This window comes from Archocentrus centrarchus, chromosome 16 (genome assembly GCF_007364275.1).
Source record: "Archocentrus centrarchus isolate MPI-CPG fArcCen1 chromosome 16, fArcCen1, whole genome shotgun sequence".
NCBI lineage: Eukaryota > Metazoa > Chordata > Actinopteri > Cichliformes > Cichlidae > Archocentrus > Archocentrus centrarchus.
This window is the reverse complement of record NC_044361.1, coordinates 22488392-22513067: the sequence shown is the minus strand read 5'-3', so window position 1 is coordinate 22513067 and position 24676 is coordinate 22488392. Positions and strand designations below refer to the sequence as shown.

The following is a 24676-nucleotide window of genomic DNA, read 5'->3' as shown; positions in this document are numbered from 1 at the left end:
ATTTTAATTAAACGGCTCTCGGTTTGTGGGCGGTTCCGATATGATTGACATGTCTGTAGACTATTGAGGCAACGCGTTGACGCCGCAGCCCTTGACGCATTTAGAACTTTCTGGATTTCAACCAATGGGGAGGTACGTCAATTGTACGCGCTTTTCTTTTTTTTCACACAATTCTGTTGTAAATAAACGAATGACAGGCGGTTGACGGTGAAATTGCTACCAGAAAATTTCATCAATACAGAATCTCATTACCGGACTGTGTATTAAGGTAATTAAGGTCCATTAATATCAAGCTAATGAGAAACTGCAAATTCATACCACGTTTCTAGGCATCGTTTTAATGTGGAAAGTAATTGAATGACAAAGCAATGAAAGATTAGCTGCTAGTAGTAATGCTAATGCTAACTGTTGACATTACCAAACTAATCCAGCTGTTAAAATCTAAAAGTGTGCATTAATTTCTGAAGTGTCTCACAAGGTAACAATGACGCCACAAATAAGCAAGTCGTTATCCAGTTATCAGGGTTTTTTTTAAATATTAAATATCTGTTATATTAACGTTAACAGAACTGTGGGATGTTTAGCCGGTTAATAATCGCGGGAAGTATAACTTGGCATTAATTTATTTACCGAAGTTAAAAACTAGTTTAATCTTAAATCGCGACGCTATCAGTGTAAACGTGAAAGTAAGTTACCATTGCTAATAGACGTTTTCCACTACGGACAGTAACCTTAACCTGTATTTTTGTCATGGACTGCATGGTTTCTGTCCTATCACTTGGTAGGCTGCTGTGGTTACGTTGATGTCATTCCTACCCGCCAGTTTGCTGCCAGTAACTGCAGTCAGACTGTCGTGCACAGGCAGCTTGTGGCCAATGCCACAGGCTCGACCTGCCTGGAGAAGTGGACTTTCAACACCAAGGCGAACTTGCAAGTTGGCCTTAACAGACCTCTTTTGTCCCCAAGTGGCTGTTAGACTGAAGAGGGACTGACTGTGGATCTTCCAACACTGAAAGCGAACATGTCAGAGTTAAATAAAGATGTGGTGGATTTGGTTTGGGGGAGACCCTCCAGTGGAGTGTCTGCCTCTATCTTCCGTAGATGGGCCCAAGGTATGATATTTTGTCTCAGTATGGTGATATGAGTGCATTGTATCCAGAGAACAAAAACTAAGAGTGCAAGAGGTGATTTCTTGTGAAATCCTAGCTGAAGGACAGTTAAACTATAGAATGCTGTGCTGCTTTCTCTGCGGCTAGTATGACAACCTGCATGTAGCAATTTAGGCCATAATTTTGGTCTGTGGCCTTCAGTGTGAGTACTGATGCAATTGTATCTGTTTTTTAAGTTCTTGGTGACATAAACTCTTTTTGCTGTTTGTCACAGGATTTGTTTTTAGTGAGAATGAGCACACAGCACTGGAGCAGTTTGAAGGAGGACCATGTGCTGTAATTGCACCTGTCCAAGTAAGGTCTTATTCAGTCTTCTTACAATTTGTCCTGCTCAGTTATGATAAAAAAATATCCTTATTGCTGTTATTTTGGGTAATATTGAGATTATAATAAATACAACTTGAACTAAACATACCACAGTGTGGTGAGCAGTGATCTTGGGCTTTTAAGGAGGAGAAAAAGGAGACCTGTTATGCTCATTTCCAGCTCCATGCTTGCCATCTTGGCCTCTATAAAAGTAGCTTTGCTTGATTTAATGTTTAAAATAATCCTATTTTATCTTTCACTGGGCTGTGGTGTAGTCCTTCAGTTCATCCACTGTTCATAAAAGACTTTTAGCTTCCTTTACCCTTCCTTTAAGCCATTTTCTGTTTGGCTGCCCCTCTGTCTTATACAGCAGGTGGGAAGGGCTGCTCACAGCCAGACCTGCTTGCCTGAGATGACCATATTAGGGATGCCCACTTTAGAGCACCTGAGCTTTTGGCTCAGATGTATTATGTGCACATACGTTGACCTGATATTTTGAAACCTATTCCTTGTTTTATGTAAGCATCCACCATTAAGGAAAAGCATAATAGGTCTCTTCGTTAGAAAGGAGTAGATTTGATTTATAAGACAAAAGGAGAGCAACATTGTGAAAAATGAGTGCAACACTATAATCATGATTGTCTTGTTTTGATCAGAAATAAATTTTGAATAATTGCCCACCCTCTTAAAAAATGGTTGCCGATAAAAAGTAAAGTAAATATCAGTTTCTGTTAGTCTATGATTGCCTAAGAATTATAGCACATTGCATCATGGAATATTTCTTGCAAATTTGTATAATGAGGTTTTCTTTGCAGGCTTTCCTCTTAAAAAATGTTCTCTTTAATAGAGAAAGTTCCAACTGGAGACAAATGTCAGGTAGATTCTTCATTGCATTGTCTTTGCTGTTAATTATTATATGGTCTAGTTGTATTTCTTGTTTTTAAAACAAAAAAACCCCACAAGTTTTATGTTTGTGTCTGTTAGAGGAGGAGCAGAAAACGGCACTTTGTTCGACGCTAAGCGAAATCCTGGAGACGGTCTGTTCCAGCACCTCCACAGGGTTTTGCCTGGTGACCTGGGCCAAGGGACAGAGCCCACACACTAGCACACAAACTATCACGCAGGCACAGTCGCAAACACAGGACATGCCAGAGCCAGCAAGCAGTCAACCACCACAGGAACAGCAACCCAGTGAGTCCTACGTCTGCCACATTCCCAACAAAGATGCACGTTGAAAATGAAGCATAAATATTTCTACTCATTAAATGAAGCCTTGTCTTACCATTTAATTGCTAAATAGAAACTTTTAATGACTAACCTCTTGATGCGGTATTTTGCTGTGTCATCCTCTGATACTATGGTTTCTGTGTTTTATTGTGCCTAGCTGCTTTGGCTGCTGAGGAGCTTGGCTTTGAGCAATTTCACAGTGTTCTTCAGTAAGTGACACTAAATATTCTGTCCACATGTAACATCTGGCTTCTTTAATATCCATCCTCACCCATAAAATCCTGACGTTAAGTAATACTGTGGGTATTCTGGAGGGATTTAGACCTAGTAAGTCATGCTGGGACAGTTGTCAATATGCATTACTGGAATAGAGAACAACACATTTCCACTAGATTCATCTAGTCTGCAAGAATTGGCTTTCACATCGGTATTAGCTTTTTCACTCTGCTCACAATTTGCTGACTCAACACTTTCACTGATTGCCTAATAAAAAATAAATAAATAAAAACTACCTTACTCACACACTGTCTGCCACACAAACACAAGCTAAATGAATGCAATGGTGGGTTTGCCAGAGAAATATTGAAATTTCGTCAAATGGCGCACTGGCAGTTGAGACCATAGTCAGCAAAAAAGTAGTGCTGACTCACAGTGAGGAAGTGCACGCTAACCAAGATGGATCGCTTCACTAGCAAGCTTTCCAAGGTTGAGCAAAAAGAGGGAAGTGGCTCCAAACAGAAGATCAGATTATTGTTCACCCTCTCATTTATTTGATACCTGCCCAGTTGTGAAAGGGCATCTGGGCATCGCAAACTCAGTTAGTGCATTTGTCATATTGACACCTCCTGAAGCCCAACACATTTGTCTTTTGAGTGTTTCGTACATCATTCTAGTGTTTGTTTGCCTCCCGCAGCAAGCGGACTGTCGTGTCAGTGGCCGATCTCAGAGAGGAGGTGCTGTCTCTCTACCACACCTGGAGGGGGTGCTGTGGAGTCTTGCTTTTCCTTTACTCTGTCATTCTCACTAAGGTAAAGAAATGAAAGAGCTAGACAGAGAGATGGGTACAACTGTGCAACACTTGAATAGGAATTATGTTGATGATGTATGTCTGCTTTATTAAGAAATCTGAATTAAGTGATTTAAAAAAAAAAAAAAGCAGATCAAAATAAGACTTATTCATGCATTAATTCACTGTGATTCATCATTTTCACCAAAAATGTAATGATTTATTTCCTGTGGTTATGTCTGTGCAGGGCATAGAAAATATAAGGAATGAGATCCAGGACACAATGGAGCCTCTCATAGACCCTGTACATGGTCATGGAAGGTAAAAAAGAAAAACCTCTTCACCTGTGGTTTGCATTAGTTGGTCACATAACAATTGCTATAACTTATTCGTGTGGTAGTGCTAGATATATTTTCTGGTTAATGTCTTTTTTTTTTTTTCTTTTTTTTTTTCCTGTCTTTTGCAGTCAGAGCCTGGTGAACCTTCTGGTAACCGGTCATGCTGTCTCTAACGTTTGGGATGGAGACAGGGAATGCTCTGGAATGAGTAAGATGTCAATTAAATATTGCACGGACATGCTTCCACACAGCAAATCCAAACAAAAGAAACATGCAGACATACAAGACTTGCAGAAGTCTTTTGCGGTCCTGCATTTAAACTTTGTTCACCAGACTGTCATAACTCTTAAACCTCAGAGCATTGTACAAAAACACAAATTAATACCAGTTTGACATCAGCAGAATTCTCATTTTGTTTTTTTGTTTTTTTGTTTTTTTTTTCCCCCCATTCCTGTCTTGTAGAACTACATGGAATTCATAAACAGGCATCTGTTGGCTTTCTCACGCTTATGGAATCACTGCGCTACTGCAAGGTACAGACACAGATGCACTTTCATTGTCTCAGAAGTTGGGAAGTTGTCTGAAATGTCAGCAAACACACATTGTTTTCAAGTCAATTAAATCTTACATGTGGTTAAAAAAATTCCACAAAGCCAACATCAAATATTGAAGCTTGGAAATGTTTTTTTTTTTTTTAAATGCTCAACAACAGGTTGGACTGCAGGGAGGCTGTTTTGGCCAATGCGTTTTTGTAATGCGTGCAAAATGCGGTTTGGTGGCATCTTACTGAAACAAGCTACAGTAGGCCTTTCTTGGAAACTACATCATCTGGTGGGGGAGCATATGTTGCACTGATTCCTGTATATATTGTTCAGCAATAATGGTTCTTTACAGAAGCACATGTTACCCTTACTTTATGCACTAATGCAAACACATGCCATACCAACATAGATGCTGGCTTTCAAACTGCATGCTGATAACAAGCCAGATAATCCATCCCATTTGTTACCCAGAGGACATGATGTCCATGATCTCAGAACAGAATTTCAAATGTGGGTTTGTCAGACACTTCACTCCAGTCCGTCCTGAATGAGCTCAGGTTCAGAGAAGGCAACTGTGTTTCTGTTTGTTTTCTCTCTTTGCATAGTTCAGTTTTCAGCATTTGTGGATTCAGCCACAAAATTGTTTGTGAGCTCATATATTGATTTACAGCTCATAAGACACAATCGTGTCTATTTTTAATAGTGCCGACCTTATTGCCATAAAATGTTAGTTTTCTGGCTTGTCGCTTACATACAGATATTTTTCCAGATTCATGGAGTCTTTAAACCACAGTGCGTACTGTAGATGGTAAAATGCCCCAAGTTTTAGCTATTTTATATTTGGAAACACTCTTGAATTATTTAACAGTATGACCATATGGGCTTCCAACAAATGATGATCCCTTCCACATTGTTACTTCTGAAAGACTCAGCCTCTCTGGGGTGCTCTTTTTATATTTTTTTGATACTGAACTTTTTCCAGTTAATCTAATCCGTTATAAAATGCTCCACCAGGTGATTGTCTAGTATTGTCCAACTTTTCCAGCCTTTTAAAGCTGCTGTCCCAACTTTGTTTTTCAAAAACCACTACAATTTTCTACAGTTTCAGCATTTAATGTGTTTTCAATTAGCTGTTGGGTTTAAATGGCTTCAAATTATTATTATTTTATTTACATTTTACATGGCTTGCCAACTTTTTTTTTTTTTTTTTTAGGAAACGGGGACGTAGGTTCACAAAGTATATTTTAAAAGTATAAACAAATTGTCCAGTGGTTGCTGATTGTGAGCTTGCAGAGGATTTGTGTTCGTTCAATAAAGCTTGACTGCAAATAAAGAGACACCCACTATGTAAACTGAAAGGACTACAAGTATTTACAAATAAATACACAAGTACTTTATTGTTACTTGTGATTCTGACATTTCCAACTGTGAAACACAGACCACAGTTTGTGTTCCCATGAGAAAATGGTGTGTTTGGAAGGAGCAGTTATTTTTGGAACACATGTACTGTAATGTTGATTTATTAAAAACAGATCATAAAAGAAATTATAAAAATGCTTGTACCACAAAATAATTCAGTTGGCTTGAAAAACAGGAATGTTCATTTATCAATATAAGCAAGCCAAAAATAGCTCAAGTTGAGATATGAAGCCTGCAAACAGGTAAAGTAAGTAAGCAGCTGTAATAGGTTAGTGGCAAAGAGATGGTTGCCAAAGTAACTAAAGAGCTCTTAAGAGGGAGCTTAGAAAGCAGCTCATTTATATGCTATTCATGGAGATTGTCATTATACAGTGCATTTCATTATGGATATTTTGTTGAGGGTTTTGAGAAATATCAAATATTAATATGTAATTATTTTTATTTTATTCAAATATTAATGTATTTCTGAAAAAGCTGCATGTTAAGATTTAGTTGATTACTGATTTATGGTGGAAGTTAGTGAAATAGACTCTCATAGGTTCTGCATTCCTTTTCTGTGTGTGTTTCAGGTCGGGGCATTCCTCAAGTCTCCAAAGTTCCCTATTTGGATCCTTGGCAGTGAAACTCACCTCTCTGTATTTTTCACCAAGGCAAGTTCAATACACACGTCCACTGGAGAGGTAGCACATAATTCACAAGCAGAGACATACAATGTGTAATATAAACCAGTCTTCTCAGCAGGTTAGAAAAACCAAAATATGGAAGGTGCTTTTAAAATAGTGCAGCTCAGATATCAGTGTTTGGGGGGTGGCAGAGGCACAGAGGGAGGGGAGAGAAAAATGAGCACAGGAGATAGTCATATATGGCCGGTGCGCTTTCTTGGCTTTTCACCTAACAAGTACGGAGGGGAAAAATGCTCAATTCCCAAAGAGGATCTTAACAAATGCTGGCACACAGACGTGGTCCTGATTCTCTCTCATTCTCACTCTCAAACGCAAACTTTTAGTTTATCAACCATCTGCGATCAACTAAACAGTGTGTGGTTTATTTTCAAGTATTGCAGTGATGTAAACTGCTGAGTTTGTGCACCAGTGAGAGTCTACACTGCTATCCACCTTCACTGTCAAGTTAAATCCATCAATATGAATCCCAGATTTTCCTATTCTGGCACACGTCTTTTTTTTTCTTTTTTTTTTTTTTTTTTTTTTTTTTGTTGTTGTACAAAGTTGTCACGAGAGCTATGGAGTCTCAGAAACAACACTCAGAAATAACTCCCTGTGGATGTAAGATTGTTCCATAACACCTCAAGAAATGTTAGTAATAGCCAAATGGGACATAATTGGCAGTAGCTTGGTATGAAATTTTTGCTGTAAACCAAAGATACCAGAATAATCTGAATAAATGTTAAAAAGGAGATACTGAGATAAAATGAAGGCTTCAGCAAGATAAAGAATGATCATCTATCCATGTACCCGCTGTCTGTTTTGTTAGTACTTGGGAATTTATAGTTGTCTCCATGTTCATAATCCCAGATGTCCCCACATACTAGCGTGTATTATAAAAAGTTTTTATTGTAATTATTTCTAAAGGGTAAATTTATAATCAACATTAATTCCATGTTGAGGGAAATATTTCAAGCTGGCTTATAGATCGTGAAAATCTGAAGTCCGTTATTTCAGATTATTAAAGTATTTTGAGTTGATATTGTGTATCTCTTGGTCTAATTCAATGTATGCAGCCACAGTCATGGGGAAAACCTATTACTTCACAGTTGTTCAGATGACAATTGTCAGGAGGGCAAACCACAGAAGGTCATTGTTAAAAAGGCTGGCTGTTCAGAGTGCCATTTCAAAGCCAGTTAATAGAATGCTGACTGGATGGAAAAAGTATGGTAGGTAAAGGTGCACTGTAACCTTGAGAGGATTGTCAGGAAAAGTCAATTCAAGAACTGGGGAGAGCTTCCCAAAAAGCTGACTGAGGCCGATGTTGTCAGGAAAGGACCTACAACACATTCCTAATATCAGACCACTCTTGAACCAGTGATCGTGTGTGAAGCATCTTACCACTGCTAAAGAGAAAAAGAACTGCACAGTGGTCCCAAGTCCTCTTTTCAGATGAAAGCAAATTTTGCATTTCATTTGGAAATCAAGGTCCTAGAGTCTGGAGGAAGAGTGGAGAGGTACAGAACCCAAGATGTTTCAAGTTTAGTGTGAGGTTTCCAGTCTGTGATGATTTGGGGCGCCATGTCATCTGCCGATGTTGGTTGTGGTTGCTCCTCTATGATTTATCGAATCCAAAGTCAAAGCAGCCATCTGCCAGGAGATTTTGGAGCACTTTATGCTACCATCAGGTGACAAGCTTTATAGAGATGTCAATTTCCTGTTCCAGCAGGACTTAGCACCTGGCTGCAGTCCCAAAACTACCGGTTTGCTGACCAAGTTATTATTGTGCGTGATTGGCCAGCCAACTCGCCTGACCTGAACTCCATAGAGAACCTATGGGACATTGTCAAGAGGAAGAGGAGATGCGCTGGTATATTACTGTAATATTGAGTGTGAGACTGTTTTACAAGTTGAGGCTGTCTGGAGGTTTGTGTTCAGTAACAAATCACACTACAGGATCCAGCCTTGCTCCACCAGAGTAGGGAGCACAGGGTTGTGCAACAAGGCAGCCCCAACCTAACTGAGGCCAAACATGCTGTTGGAAATTTGAGGGGGAAAAAATGCTTTTGGGACAAAGTATGAATGAATTACTGTGCCATTGGGCTTGTGTGCATTTGCATGTGAGTATAAACTCAAACAAGTGCTCTCCATTAGTGGACATGTAATTTAATATGCTGCTATAGCTTGTGAATTAAAGCTGGCAGTTTCAGTTGTAGCAAATCGATTAGCCCTGCTGTTGGGAAAATTGCGCCAGAGAGGGGAGAAAAGAGAAAAAAAAAAAAAAACCCAAGCAATCATCTCCATCATAACGCTACCCTGCTAATATACCATTGATTAAAAGCTCAGTTACGGGAATAAGCTCATGCCTGCTATGTGAGTGGATCATATGTTGGCTCAGCAATGACCTAAAGTTGTCATGCTTGAACAGATGATTTACCAATTTCTACAATTCCCCCGGCACTCGTGACATGTTCACATATACACACACATTCCAGAGCACAGGAAACCTAATCCTGATTAGACTTAGGTGTGTGTGTGTGTGTTTGTGTGTGTATGTGTTGCTTCAGGTGGATGGCTTCTTGAAGGGAATATGATTCCAATGTTCTCATATTTGTACCAGTGGACACTAGAAACACACTTGGAACACACTCATTCATGTATATGTGTTAATATACATGGCTAATGGTATACTATGCCAATAGTAATGAGCTCTACAACTTGGAGCCTGAGGTAAAGAGGGCAGATGTGGGGCAAAGGTCCTCTGTTGGTAGTTCTTACTAAATGTGACCTTGTTCTACTGCAAAGGGAATCTATGTTTCGAGCTAATTTGAAATGTACTTTTCTCGGCTTTATAATACAAAAATACACGTCTGCTTATGTAGCTTTTAGCTCCGATATAGCACCATACCCACAAAAACAGAAAACCTGATCCCGCGCCTCTGATGTGTCAGTGGCTCCTTCTTTCTGTTACTGGGTACGGGTGTGTACTCCCCTGAGTGGCTGTCAGTGTGTGACTATGGCTTTCAGGCCATCAGCTTAATGCCATTAGTGTTTTTATCTAATCTACCTACACAAAGGCCATTCTGCCAATTTTGATCCATACCCACAACCCCCCCCCCTCACACTCTGTTCTCGGTTGCATTCATGTGTATGCGCATGTGTGAGAGAGTCTGAGTGTGTATAATGGCATGTAATGGGATCTGTTTTTGGACAAGAGTTTCTGAGACGCCAGAAAAAAAGAGAACAAAAGACAGAAAGTGAAGAAGAAGAAGGATGTGTGACAGATGAAACATATCATGTAGTATGTTCTTTAAAAAAAAAAAAAAGATTCTTCCTTCCTTTCCCTTTTTTCTTTGAAGCAGCTGGAGCTTGGTCTGTTGCCCAAGTGAAGGACTCCCCAGAACACCTTAGCCAGCCTCTTCAGATTATTGGTCCCTCATGGGAAGGAAAGAGGAGGAAAGGAAGTAGAAAGGAAGGATGTACTTTCAAGAGCAGTGTGGTGGTCACTCAGGAAAGGAGGTGGGGGGTAGCCTCCTGTGACATTTCTCATCGCTCTTTACTTTGCCCTCACTGAGTGATGAGGTTCACAGGCTGTATCTGTGCTTCTCCAGGGAGTTATGTGTGTGCATGTGTGTACAGTAGTTGTGCTTCGGGTCAGTGATTTACTAGGGGAGAGAGAACAGCCGTTGTGGCGCTCTGTGTCCCATAAGACTCCAACTTCTGTCTGCGAAGACAGAGACTGTCTTTCAGGGACTGGTACAGAGCAAGAAGTTGTGTGCAGAAACAGTTGGCTTTAAATCATCGCAGTGTGCTGCTATTGCAATGCGCTTTAAATCTTTGAGTTTTGAATATTTTATGTTAAAGTTAACTTGCCACTCCTTTCAAGATATCTCGACTGCATCCCACAGTCTTCTTCAGTCAATGTAATTTTTAATATAATATTCTGAACTCAAGGTTAAACTAGAAGGGCGCTCAGTAGAGCGCGTACCTCGCCCACTCCAAATTTTCTATGTCACAATACTACACTAATAGCTGCCACCCAATGTTGTTATATTCTGTCATAAATTACTAGATCGCAAAGACTATTTAAGATTATTTTAAAAATGAGATCCACATGAACAGATAATGACATATATAGTCTGGATATATTTTATTCAGTTTATGTACCATAATATGTACCATAATGCTCTAAAAACAAGTAAATGGAAAAAAGAAAAACAAACATTTGTATATGTGTACATGATTTTTGTGTAGGGTTTGTAGCTCATGTTGCATTATTATATCTGAATTTAAAATATAAAAATACAACAAATTATCCACATTGTTGATACCTGTTGATACCTCAAATTTCATGAAAAATTCAGAGATATGAATTTTAAAATTTCACTAATGATAAGAGAGGGATTTCTTTTTCTTTCTTTTTTTTTTTTAATTTTGGGGAAAAAATGTGGTGACCTTGACCTTTGGCCTTGGCCCTTGAAAATAAAATCATATGTTCTAAAGAGTATTTTCACAAAGTTTTATAAATTTTGGTTACATTTTTTTTATATATACACAAACGAATAAAGAATTCTTACAAAATTCTGCATCCAAATCACCACCAAAATTTAAACAATTGTTCCTTGTATCACCCCCAAAACCTTCATTGAAATCTGTTCATAATTTTCTGAGTTATCCTCCTAAGAGACAGACAGACAGACAGACCAACCTCTGCGACTGAAAACAACCTCTCTCCACCTATCGATGGGCGAGGTAATAAAGTGAATAATGAACCGCCGTTCATTTATGCTGTTAACTGATTCAGCTCATGCATGCAAAATGACATAATACGGAGTACACTCCTCAACAATGAATATTTAAAACAGCAACAGGAAAATAATGTGCAGGACCTTGTGAAAATGTGTTTCAGTCATAGATGGTTAACTTCTATTTTCCATGTGATCAGTGGGTGCGGGCCACACGCAAACACAAAATAACAAAACGGTGTACATTAACAGTCATTAATAATCTGTGACAGGTCAGACCAAAGGTCTTTGTAGTAGGATAAAAGTCTGTCTTTGTCAGTGTATGTCTGCATTATTCTTCCTTTTCCCTGTGGTGTTGGTCTTTGTTATAAGACCCATCATTACACTACATAACTATTCTCTGGTGTCTCCTTTCTCTTCTGGGGAGACACGTTTTTGCCCATCCAAGACAGTTCCATAAATCAATGCTTTGTCCTGTTTGTCACACCTGAAACTGAATTCACTCATTATGTAGCAAGAGAGTTGGAACTTCTGTTGTTCCCTGTATACATGATCACTTGGGACACAGGCTAGTTAAGGTGAACTAAACAAAACGCAACAAACCCTCACACACAGACTCTCCTCAGCCTGTCATGTAGTGAGTCTGTTGTTACCTGTTAGGAACAAGATGGGAGACACTACCCAAGACCTCTGCTTTGCTGTTTGGAAACTGATCTCTTCAGATGCACTCTATGGCCACTCAAAGCCTCTCAGCACACACAATAGCTCTTTGGGTGGACTGGTGAGAAAGAGAGTAATTCTAGTAAAGCGCTGTGTCTACCTGTCTTACCTGAAGTAGCTACATGCATGTGGAGATAAAGGCTGAAAGGCAGCCAGAAAATGGAACAAAAGTTAAGGAGGGGGGGGGAGGAAATGCTCTAAAACTGTAGTACCTATTTAGTACAGAAAAAAGGTAAGTGAAGAGGGGGGAACTGGGCAGGGGAAAGAATGAAAGGGGAAGAAGGAAGGGCATGAGATGTCAACCTAAGAGAGCCTCTCAGAGTACAGATGGATTGGGGTGAAGGTGAAAGCAGTAGCCAGCAAACGTTTCTTTAACATAAATACAAGTAATAAAGAGGGTTACATGAATATCACCCAAGCTTACTTACAAGAGTCCTTTATCTGGCATGCTGCAGTAAATCTTGGGCTGTAATCATGAAGAATACCAAAGAGTTACTCCAAACTGAGAAAAACTTAAAGCCTGAAATACTAAAAATTAAATTGCGTTCTGACCATTTTTATGTCATAATTACACATTGTATTAATAGAGCCTTAAAATCTTTGGATCAGATCTAACAATTTTATTTCCTTTCTGTTATTTCTTATCTGATGCTCATAATCTTAAAAATAAGACACATACCAGGACAGTTGATTAAACAGCCACACACACACACACACACACACACACACACACACACACACACACACACACACATTCCTGAATGCTTACTCAGGACCCCTTTCCGGTTATTTGAAATTTTTTGGCAAAGAAACATTTGGTTACAGTAAATGTATTCCGGTTTTATTTGGAGTAGATGTTCTATGTTACATTGTGTATTTAAGCCCTTGTGATTGCTTGTGTTGTTCTTACTTTGTTCCTTCAGAGTAGCTTGTTTTTGCACTGTTGCAGAGGTCATGGGTTTGTGCAAAAAAAAAGATTGGACTGCAGAGTTTGGAATGTGCTCCTTCATGAGCAATGCTTTACCTCTTGGACCTTACATTAATGTTGCAGAGTATCATCGCACTGGTTCTCTGCAGCACTTTATTACCAGAATGTGATGCTACCTCTTACATAGACGCTCAAATGCACATTGACACGTACTGTTGCACAATTAGTTTGAGTGGCGTGAAACTGTGAGGCACACAACATATGCGCGCACACACTCACACACTTCCCTGCAGAGTTTGTTAGCTCCATAACATGTTTTTCCAGCTCAGCAGCATCTTCCCCAGGCCTCTAATAAAACACAGATCAAAGATAACCAGGCAGACCTGTCATCACAAACAGTCATGTAGTCTTTGCTGTCATTATATAAGTCTGTGTGTCTGTGCATGGATTTAATGTTCACATGAGTCTTTCTTATTCTCTTTCTTGTGCTGTTATTGGTGTCTGTGTGTATAGGTTGGCCATAATGGCATGTTTTGTTTACTCTGCCAATGACCCACTTAGTAGTGCTAGTCTCTGTGTCCTGGTGTGTACTCATCCTATAAATGTTAGATTATCAGGTGATTTTGCAACAAATGTTTCCGTCCTGCCCTGGAAGATAAGAAACTGACTTCCAGTTCATGAAGCTTGATTTATGAAGTTAATTAAGCCTCTCATCTTTGCAGAGAGATATATTTTCTTAGTTAGGGTGTAGGGCTTAATTGCATTTTATCAAAACAGTTCATGTTTCATGATACAGACATTTGGTCAACTCCATAAGAACTTTTTCAGCACTCTATTCCTCTGGGATCCCATGTCCACTCTTGTAAGTGAAGCATAGACATATCTAACTAATGACAAATCTTCTGTCAGATTTATGGAGCCTGTAATGTTAACACATCACGAGCCCCTGCTATACTGTGTCACAGAAAAGTGTGTGTGCATGCATTTGCTGGTGTGTGACTGTTTTTCTTTGCATCCGAAGAGCCTGCAGCTGCAAGTCATCTCTTCTTGGATGTGTCCCACCAACCCCCCCCCACCCCACCCCCCACCCCCCACCCCCTCCAAGTAAGCCCTGAATACAGTAATAAGTGGACTGTGAAACCCAAGCAGCCTGTGTGGATCTGAGGCTCAAGCTTTAATAAAGGCTGGCTTAATGAGATGTGGAGGGTTCATTTGCTCTCCCAAAACATTATGTGTTTGTCCAGTGATTCACTGGGATAAATATAGTCTCATAAGGAAGAATAGTTTTGCAGGATGAGTATCATTGTTTTTTATCTTCTCTTGAGAAAATATTCCCTCTATCTCCTCTGGGCTTTTTCCCTTTTTTAAAAAATTCTTTTCTTAAACTCTTCTAAATGTTTATTCATGCCAAATATTTATAGGACACTTTAACACCTACCTTTGCACTCCTTATCACTGATTGCTTTCAGTGATTGCTTATCAGAAACCTCGTGTTTATTCAACTCTTAAACCTGTGTGATCTTGGCAAGATCTCTCACTACGTTTAAAAATATCAAATAATACCTAAATACATGATAAGTCGGGACATTTTAATCCAGCAAGATCTGTCACAGGTCTCTGGGGTTAAAGTACTGTCTTAAGGGTTCAGTATGTTTAAAACAAACCTGGTTTTCAAACATATCGCCCAACAGTGTGCAAAGGCAAAAGTGTTTATACTTCCAAATGGGTGAAAAGCTTGCTGTCATATCCTCCTTATGGGTCAAACTACTTCCCTGATTTTTCTCTTAAGAGCTCAGTTGTGTGCAAAAAGGGGTCAAAACTTTGCCTGCTTTATCACTTATGCGCTTCTGGAGATGTTAGTGCATGATGTCAAATTTTTGGTTTTGCAAAGTTAAACAAATGATCAATTTCAAACTCAGAAAGTGAAGTGGAGTGGAGTGGGAAGAAGGATTTCAGAGTCTGACAGTCTGACAAGGACTTTTTAAAAAAAATTCCAACACCCTCTGTATAGAAAGAGTAATAAAGGCTTCATATAATCACGTGTACAGTCGAGGCATCGGCCACTTATACTGTAGATGCATATACAAAACTCCTCGTTTCTGCTTTGCCTGTCAGCACTGCTCTTTCTAAACTTTACCAACATGCAAACACTGTAGAGCTTGTCATAAATCACAAGCTAGATATGCAAGACTTGATTTCCTGACTGTGTGTTTGGAGTGAAAACAAGCCATCTAACTTTATCAGCAAATCAGTTAATAACCCAATGATCTCTGGTGATTGCATAGGCCCCTTACATTACACACACTCACACAAGCAAGCAGAAATGCTTAATGTACCAACAGCCAATCACAAACCCACTGATATGAGTGATGCTTTATGTTGGCTGCATGTCTAGAATCTAGGTTTTTGGTGGGGGTTTTTTGTTTTTCTTTGGGGTGGCTTAGTGTAGCTCAACATTGGCAGGACCAATTGAAATCTGTTCTTACTAGATATATATAGATGATCATCTGAAATCACAGAAATCTCATCTAATTCCTCCTCTCCTTCTCTATTGCCTCACTTTAGATACAAATGTTTATGTGTATGGTCACTCTCAGAATAAACCTCTTGATGTTCTCATGCTGATTTTCTATTTCCTCCCATTCTTTATTATCTTTCATTTATTTTTCTTCTTTCCTTACTTTCTCTCAATAGGAGATGTCGCTGGTTGGTCCAGAGTCTCCATCAGAACAGGCAAGGAGGGTCTTCCAGTCATTTGATCCTGAAGGTAATAAAAATAAGTGTTTGTATTTGGGGTGCACTAATCTGAGTGTGTGTAAGCAGAGTAAAAAGAGGTGAATGAAAAGAAACAGTCAGTGCATCACAGGAACTCCCCAGCAGCATAGGCATATTGCAGCATAACTAAAGGAGGGTTCAGGGTCACCTGATCCAGCACTAACTATAAGCTTTGTCAACAAGGAATTTTTTTTTTTTTTTTTTTTTAGCCTAATCTTAAAAATAGAGAGGAGGGTGTCTGTCTCCCGAAAACAAAATTTATTAAATAAATAAATACAAATTACAAATTAGTATCATTTTAAAAATGTAACAGGACCAAGGAAAAAAATATTTAATGGGCATTTTTTCATGCTATTGACCTAATTTTTTTGCACTTGTTTCCTTTGAGCACAGCGTGAAAGTCTCCTGTGTTTCATTTACACCAATCAAATTTGAGGACAAAGTGTTTACTTGCTCCCTAATATATCCCACTAACAGGTGCCATGATGAAGAGATGATTAGTGTTATTCACTACACCTGTCTATATTCATAATGTTATGCCTGATCGGTGTATGTTTGCAGTAGTTTTTTTCCCAGCTTCCTCTGCTCACTGTTTCACCATGCCTGTGTATGTGTCTGTTTCACTATCTGCCCGCTTCCTTACACATGAAGCAGGGCAGACCAGAGATGCATGAAGTGTTTCTAACATTAATTTAGCTGACTTGTTCCTATAAGTTTAACAAAAGCTTTCCAGCAAGTATTAAACTTGACAAAAAAAAAAAAGAGGAAGAGAGAAGCCAAAAAGAAATTAACTGTCAAAGATGCTTTTTGTGTTGTTGTCAACTCTCCAGACTGTTTGCGACTAAATTGCAGTTATGTCACAAACTATAGCGAAACAGAATTTGTTCTAGCAGTAAAGGTGGAATACATCCAGACTGTTCACCCTTTTATTGTTAGCTCTGTCCATGTTATTTTAGCTCTCCTAGCTGAATGTAAGAGTTTATGGGTGCCCTCTTGCTGATGCCATAGTAAACATAGAGTAACACTGACTTGAATTTAATAGATCAGCTCACTGCCTCTCACACCTGAACCAGCTTTGAGTCTGTATCTGACCGTTATCCAATATAAGTATTGATAGGTGCATCTCAGCTTGGTTTATATACACAGTCCACGTGTTATTTATCTTCTGTCTGTCGCCTGCTGTGCACATGTTTTTGTTGAGCACTATACTTTATTTGCTTATTAATAAACCGGTGCTATGAAACCTGGCACACAGATGTACTCTAGTTAATCCAAACTTTTACTTGCACAGCTACACACACAAACTAAGAAAATTACATCCTGGCCCCGCTGTCTTTTTCTTCCCTTCTTCCTGCTTGCAGATGCATTCATAACCTCCACTGCCATGCTCGTCTTTTCTTTGTTCTTATCACCATTACTCTGCAAAGGGAATAAGGGGCTATTTCCCTCCTCTGATCTCCATTGTTGTTGTTTAGGTTAGTGAGATCAGCTCAGCTAACAGCTGAGTCAACCGTCCTGCTTCTTCTCCTTTCCTCCTCATTTTCTTAAACTTCCTTTATTCCAAGTGACTGTGTCAAAGACCACAAGAAAGACACAGAGTGGCACACTGACAGCAAAGACAGCAGTTTGTCATGTCAGTAGAAATGAAAATCTTGTGTGTAATGTTCATTTACACAGCCTCAGGATTATATTGTTAGATATTTATGTTCACTTGGAGACAAGAAAATGCTCAGCAATTAAACATTTAGTGTTAACATCTGTCGTGCAATGTTTTTCCTTCTGCTTGAATAGAAGAGAGTGAAGTGAGCGATACAGAGATGTCAGGAGCCGTACACACAACATGAGCATGAACTTTTTTATTATTAAAGTGTGCAGCTGGGAACCAAAAGTGACTTAATCTTGTAACTCTTGAGGAGCTGCACAGTGTTGTCACATAAAAATATTTTCTGCCCAGCTTTGCGCAGTGGCAGTATCGTAGCCTATGAGGTTTATCCGAGGCGCGATTATTGCTAGTTGAAAAAATATATATTTTCTGCCCGGGATGTTGTATCTCGGGTCGAGCTATTTAACCAGCTGCTTAAAGCCCTGCTTTTCTGCTATGTAACTGCATCAGTAATTTCCATCCACCGTTTGCTCTTCCTGTCATATGGAGCACAGCTATGGAGTGCTCCAGCGATGCTCGGTGGAGTAATTTGTTTACATCTGGGTCGCACATCACCAGCTGCTAACATCTCCCCTTTCGGAGCTTGATTGTACTCAGCAGTGTTTTGGCCTCAGGAACAGTTGTCTTGCTTTTTTTTTTTTTTTTTTAAAGTATTGTGATTTGTTGGTGGATGAAGTCGCTCCCTTTTTTAGGTGTGAAGTCATCATCAGAGGCTGGCACGCAGTGATCTCTCAGCATTACTTTTCTATATCACCTTTATAGCGGTATTATTGCAGATAATATAATATGGCACAGTCCTGATGGGGTGTAATGCAATATTACCGCCTGATTAAATCCGACCAGTTGACGACAAGCTGGCTCCAACAGCTTTTACAACAAATATGTAAACATATCCATCGTCTGTATTTTCCTTGTTGTTCATTTATCTCTTCCTGTGGCTCAGAATACCATTTTGCTTGTTGTCAAATCCACTTCTGCTATCATCTGCCAGGACATTCTGCATGCCATATGGTCTTTTCTCGCAAACACTTGTGCAAACAAACACATGCGTGGGCTACAGTAGTCGCACCCACAAACTTATAGGCACACGTATACACACATGAAAGAAGAATGCACTGTACAGCTGAGTGCAGTGTACAAGGGCCATAAATCTGTCTGTTTTGCATGTACAGTCAGTACAGATCCCTGTGTTTTGGAATAAGGGCGCCAGAAACATTGACACGCACTACAGTGATTCACAAGAACTACAAACTCAGAAACCCACTGCATATTTTTTAAACATTTGTTTGTGATTGTCCCTGCTGTCTGCCCTCTCAGCTCATTGTCACTGTAAGAAAACATCTTCTGGCTTTGAAAGGGCGAGATTGTGTTTTTGAGAGCGTAACTAGCAGCACACTTGCCAGTTAATCTTCTTTGCATCACATTTGGGGTTTACACATGTCTCTAAACAACAGACCACACAGGCTCTCAAGCTGCTGTTTAAATGACACAAACTGGTCAGAACTGGACAAAAACACATGTTAGTGCTTAAAGCTTCTGCTCTCAGGTAAAGCGATCATCATGGTCATGGAATGTAGGTCAGAGAGAAAAGACAAGGTGTCTGTGTGAAATGTGTGTCAGATGGGTTCATTGCCCAGAGCCTGTGATGTAAATAGTTCTTATGCCACGTGTGTGTTGGTGAAGGCTATGCCTGGTTTTCTGTTAGTCTGCCTCTCATGTTTTGTCTAGTGTCAGCCATTCTTTCTTATGCCTCTTTCTCTCTATCTCTAGATAATGGTTTCATCCCAGAGTCTCTGCTGGAGGATGTGATGAAAGCTCTTGACCTTGTCTCAGAGCCTGAGTAGTAAGTGCTTGCATGTTCAAGGCTTTAAGTTTGTGTGTGTTTCTTTCACTTGTGTGTCCATGTGGCACCTGTAGAGCTTCTAAAGTTCTGCCTCCTAAGTCACAGCCAGGCCAGGTCAGCAGCTCCGTGCTCATGTTTCATTACCAGGCTGCTATAAAGTAAGACCAGAGAGAGCCCGCTATAAAAGCTGGGGAAGAAAGAAAGTTCGAAACTGATGCTTACAGGGAGATCGTTAACTGCAGGAAGAAAGGCTGCGAGATTGAGGAAACGCTTTAAAGTACCGCTTCCAACAGAAGCACGTTCTCCTCTGAGGAACAGTAAGCCTTAATGCTGTAGTCACTGGACTTGCCAAGTAACCAGACCGCTAATCTGGTCTACAGGCCCCCAGATGGCCGATACATCACAACAAAACACAGCAAACTGAGGGGAGACTCCCAGTGCTAACAGGAGAGTCTCATTCCTTACCACACAACGACAGAGATTTCACCGGGATTCCTATGTTAAAAATAGCATCTTTTACATCAATATTTAATAGGAGTATCTGGACGTTCTGAAGTAAACACCAGACTGTCTACCAGCTGTGGTAGACCATCTCTGTGGGCAGCAGAAGTCCGGCTACAGCTCTAAAACTCTTATTGTGGTTGGCAAAATTATTCTTTCTCAAGATCTTAAAAACATGGATAAATTCTATATAATTCAAATTTAATTTTATAAATTGAATACAAATAAGTCTCTTTATTCCCATCTACATACACTTAGATTATCGCCATTGCATCCTCACTCTCTTTTGAGCAAGTCCAGTCCAGTGTCAGTGACATTTACAAGAGATGTCCACCTACAGACAGTTAAAGTAGACTAAACTATAACATTTAGGTAAAATCTTCACCAAATATTACAGAGTTTATTAATCAGCTGAAATCAATAGCTGTTGCATACTCCGTGTCAACAGACTAAACATTGCATGACTGTCACTTAAAAATTAACTGGACATGAGATGACAGATAAAACCCACTATAAACCCCTGCTGAGCCCCAGCAACACAGAACAACCTTTTGATAGTGAGATTCTTTTTTTTTTTTTTGATTCCTGTCATCATGTTCTTCTTTCTTCCGTACAAAAGGTGCAAATGGTCAGCTACAGAGCAGGACATTAGAAGCTAGTAGTGTTTCAGGTTGCTTTCGGGTTGCTCAGTGACAGTGAATCTACTCTGTATGCTCCCCTGCTGGATGTACCCTTGGTAAAAATCAGCAGATGAAGAAATGATCGTTCTTTTCCCTCTGTCTGGGTATAACCCTCACTTTTCTCCTCACTGCCTTAAAAGGGCAGTCTGATCAGATTTTTTTTTTTTATATCACAGTGGGATAATAATAACACTGATCTAACACATAGGAATGTCTGGACAGAGGTATATTTAGTTGTACCACAGTATTTGTGAAAATATGCACATGCTTTACCAAAACATGCATCATGAATCCACACTGAGTGATGAGGTGATTGTAAATTTGGATCAGCTTTCATACAACTTGTTTTTTTTTTTTGTGCTTATGGTTCCTTTCTACTGAAATATGTTTTGTTGGGATTGTTTTGGTTTTTTTGTCTTGATTTCTGATACTGTTTTCCTTTTCTCACTGCATGTTAACTCCCTTTTTATTTTTTTTAATATTCTGTTTCTGCTCCTTCTTAGTGTGAGTCTGGTTAAAAGTAAGCTGGATCCAGAGAACTTGGGCATAATTCTTCTGGGCCCATTCCTGTTGGAGTTTTTTCCTGATCAGGTATGTGTGTTTGTGTGCATGTGCGCAGAGGTTGACTACCACTACTATGATACAGACACTGTATGATAAATGCCTTCCACCCACTATACAATCCACATCACAGTTAAAACATATGGAGAGGGAGTCGTGCCCAAACACATATGGGTGACACTTTGTCTATTCTCAAAGGATATGTGGATTGCTGCTTTAGCATTATGCCAATAACATTCCTGTGGTGTCATGTGAAATGCATGTGTCTGTGTGTGCTCAGCTTCATATGATGCTGCTTGCTGAGAAGTTTTGAGAAAGAGCGGTAAGATGCTTTTATGGGGCCGAGCTAGTGAGAAAGACAGAGAGGGGAGAGATAGAGGGGAACTGTGTTAAAGTGATCAGGGCTTTAGGGACTCACCAGAAGAATGGCCCCGAGCCACAAAAAAATTATACTACCATTAGCCAACTGGACACACACACACACACACACGCAGACACATGTGGGATTGGGGTGAGGGTTAGAGTTTCATATATACCGTATAAACACGAGTAGCTGGACACGCTCTCAAAAAACACACCCAATTAGATTTCTGCACCTTCAAGCCAAAGCCATGGGAAGTATTTTTGGCTCACTGTTATTGCTTGATCATTTTTGTAGCATTGGCTGCTTTGTGGTATTTGGAGTTGCGCACGCATTTATGTTTAACACCTGGGATTTAACATTGAGCTTTGGTTGCAGCCAGAGGTGTGACTGTTTGACTTTCGCTTTTCAGCTGGCAAATGTTCTGGCTCTGTGGGTCTTTACCTCCATCTCAGTGAGAGAAGATTGCTCAGAGACTCGTCAACAGCATTGCATGTTTTTCACTCTGTGCCTGTTTTTCAGGATTCAGGAATCCCAGACTCATTTCCCGTCTACCACTACAATGGACTTAAACAGTCGAACCACAAGGAGAGGGTAAGACTCAAGGTTTTCACAGTAACTAATGGCTGTGGTTCCCTTTCATATTCTCTGTCTCTTTCCCAATTACCTCTGCTCTTTTCCTGTCATCATTCATACACACACACACACACACACACACACACACACACACACACACACACAGCTGGTGGCAGCCGGCCACTCCAAAATAAACAGTAGCTGTTGCGAGCCTAATAGCCTGTCCATCCATCCAAAAAACCCCTGGCTTAGCCTCCTATTTCTCCGAGCCATTTCAACACGAAGGCCACTGTCGGCAGCCTTTCCGTGATAAATGGTCAAACACAGGCTTGTTAGGCAGGATTAGTTTGATGGATGATTATCAGCGGATGTCAGTGGTAGCTTTGCACAAACCTAGCAGTCAAGAATATCGGTTTCTTCATCGGTCAAGTTTTCCTGGTGTGTAAAACAGTTTTTTTCCCCCCATACTGCTACCTGAAATTGTAGGAATGGTACCATGTGTGCCCACACAAAAGTGCACACTTACTCACACACAAGGCAGGTGGTGATGGCATTTCCATTCCTTCAGCTTCAAATGGCAATAACAGACCTGCTGACTGTGTGTCTGTGTCTCTGTGTAAGACTGTGCTGTGTACTTGCTGACACCTTCAGAGGAAGGGTCAGAATTGAGGTGCACTGTTTTGTGTTTAGGGTTAACATGGTGGTTCAGTAGTTGGCACCGTCACCTCATAGTAAGAAAGCTCTGGGTTCAAATCCAGACTGGGGCCTTTCTGTTTAGAGATTGTATGTTTTCCCTGTGTCTGCGTGGGTTCTTTCCAAGCTTCCTTCCACAGTCCAAAGACATGCACGGAATTAGGTTAATTGATAATTCAAGGGCCTCTCGCCCTATGATAGCTGGAAATGGGCTCCAGGCACTCATAGACCTGAATTACATAAGAGGAATAAGATGGATGGATGATTTGTGTTCTGTTAAATTTGTATTTGCTGTATATTAACCTGCATGTGTTTGTACTCTCAGGTTGAATACGTGGAGGGGACTTCTTTGGTGCTTGGTTTTGAGGACCCTATGGTGCGAACGGATGATACTCCAGTGAAGCGCTGCCTACAGACCAAGTGGCCCTACATCGAGCTTTTGTGGACTACCGACCGCTCTCCATCATTAAACTAGCAGCTTGGTGTGGTTCTGCATATGCAGACGGACCACTACTGTGTCACTGCATGTCTCTCTGCATAATGACCCCAAAAGGTCAGCAGGCTACAAAACTGAGACACATACAACACAGATGAATGAGAACAAGAAAAAAACACAAATGCACTCGAGTGTTACATGTTCATGGAGTAACCATTAAAGGCAGAGATCAAGTCTTTCATTCTGACTCTCACATTCTACACAAACTCACCTCCACACTTCATGCTATTGTCTGTACATCAGTGCTTGTAATTGACACTGAAGATGTTTATGATGTGATTATTTAAAAAAAAAAAAAAAAAAGAGTGACTGTTTATTTTTACAGGTCTGCTCTGTGCTGACACCTCTGCTACAGTTTGGTAGTAGACCGTTAGTAAACTAGTTCGACTGGAGCGTGTCATCAAATCAAATGCTGAATTGCATGTAGAGCCAGTTGACTGTGAAACACTACTGTTAATCCAGCTATAGGACTGTTCAAGGGAAAACCTACCAAAGCCTTCCACATAAGAGAACACAGAGACGGACTGCTTAGAGTTTACAGCGTAAAAGGGGACCAACCCAGACGCAGAGATATGAAAGGAGGTTTTCAGTGTTTTAACCAAGATGGAGCTGGTTTAGGTGCTCTGTGTGAGTGCTTCATGCACTACACTTGGATATTGGCCAAGTGCTCATGTATTTATTATCACACTCAAAAGTTGTGAAATAAACACTTTTTTTTTTTTTTCGTTGATTTGCTGTGTGGTTTGTAGCTTGAAAATCCTAAACATTCACCCCTTGTGTGTGTGTGTGTGGGTGTGTGTTTTCTCACAAATATCAACATGGGACAAGACAGCATCAGGTGCCAGATGCCTGAGCTTGGTCAGAACCTTCATCGCTATAATCACATGTAAACTAATGTTCTGTGCTCCCTAGAGACTAACGCTACAAGACACTGACGGTGACTTAAGGACCTTTCTATAAACAGACCGATCCTTTTAAGACAGGAAAAAAAATGTTTGTATCTGTTCACTCAAAACTGTCCCAGAAGAAGACAAATGAGACTGTCTGCACTATGTCTTGCATGTCCTCACACTTTGGTGCATCATCATAATTTAAAACAAGTGGTGAGTGTTTGCAGAATGATAATTTACACCTTTTAGGTGCTTAGTCTCGACTCGGAGCTTGACAATAGCATTACCTCATATATATATATATATATATGTGTGTGTATTTATATGTTTACACGTGGATGCTCATAATGCTTGTTCCTCGCATCTATGCACATGAGGTATTTTGCATTAACTGGGCGTGTCTGTAATGGAGAAAGGATGTGGATATAATCTGACATAATGCTTCACTTAATAGTCTTGTGAGTTTTTAGAAAAGGATGAGGACAAAGTGTGTAAGATATAAACCACCACTGTTCCTGTGCAGCAATCAATCCACAATGACCTGCAGTAAATCTGATCAGGACACACTGGCAGAC

At 40.0% G+C, this 24676-nt stretch overlaps 1 protein-coding gene and 1 pseudogene across 2 annotated transcripts; both read left to right on the top strand.

Moving 5' to 3' along the window:
* Positions 1 to 6: 6 nt before the first annotated feature.
* mindy3 (MINDY lysine 48 deubiquitinase 3) lies at positions 7 to 23941 on the top strand. 2 transcript variants are annotated; one of them, XM_030750231.1, is made up of 16 exons: positions 7 to 132; positions 786 to 1112; positions 1384 to 1463; positions 2291 to 2351; positions 2460 to 2666; positions 2860 to 2911; positions 3616 to 3730; positions 3956 to 4029; positions 4175 to 4254; positions 4509 to 4579; positions 6577 to 6657; positions 15757 to 15829; positions 19271 to 19343; positions 21028 to 21115; positions 21969 to 22040; positions 23041 to 23941. In XM_030750231.1, the coding sequence occupies exons 2-16, from the start codon at positions 1022 to 1024 to the stop codon at positions 23188 to 23190; spliced, it is 1368 nt and encodes a 455-aa protein (XP_030606091.1). In that variant the 5' UTR covers positions 7 to 132; positions 786 to 1021; the 3' UTR covers positions 23191 to 23941. The 2 variants fall into 2 exon arrangements, with proteins under 2 accessions (XP_030606091.1, XP_030606090.1); XM_030750230.1 differs by lacking the exon at positions 7 to 132 and adding an exon at positions 136 to 268.
* On the top strand, positions 17790 to 17921 carry LOC115795157 (uncharacterized; annotated as a pseudogene).
* Positions 23942 to 24676: the final 735 nt, after the last annotated feature.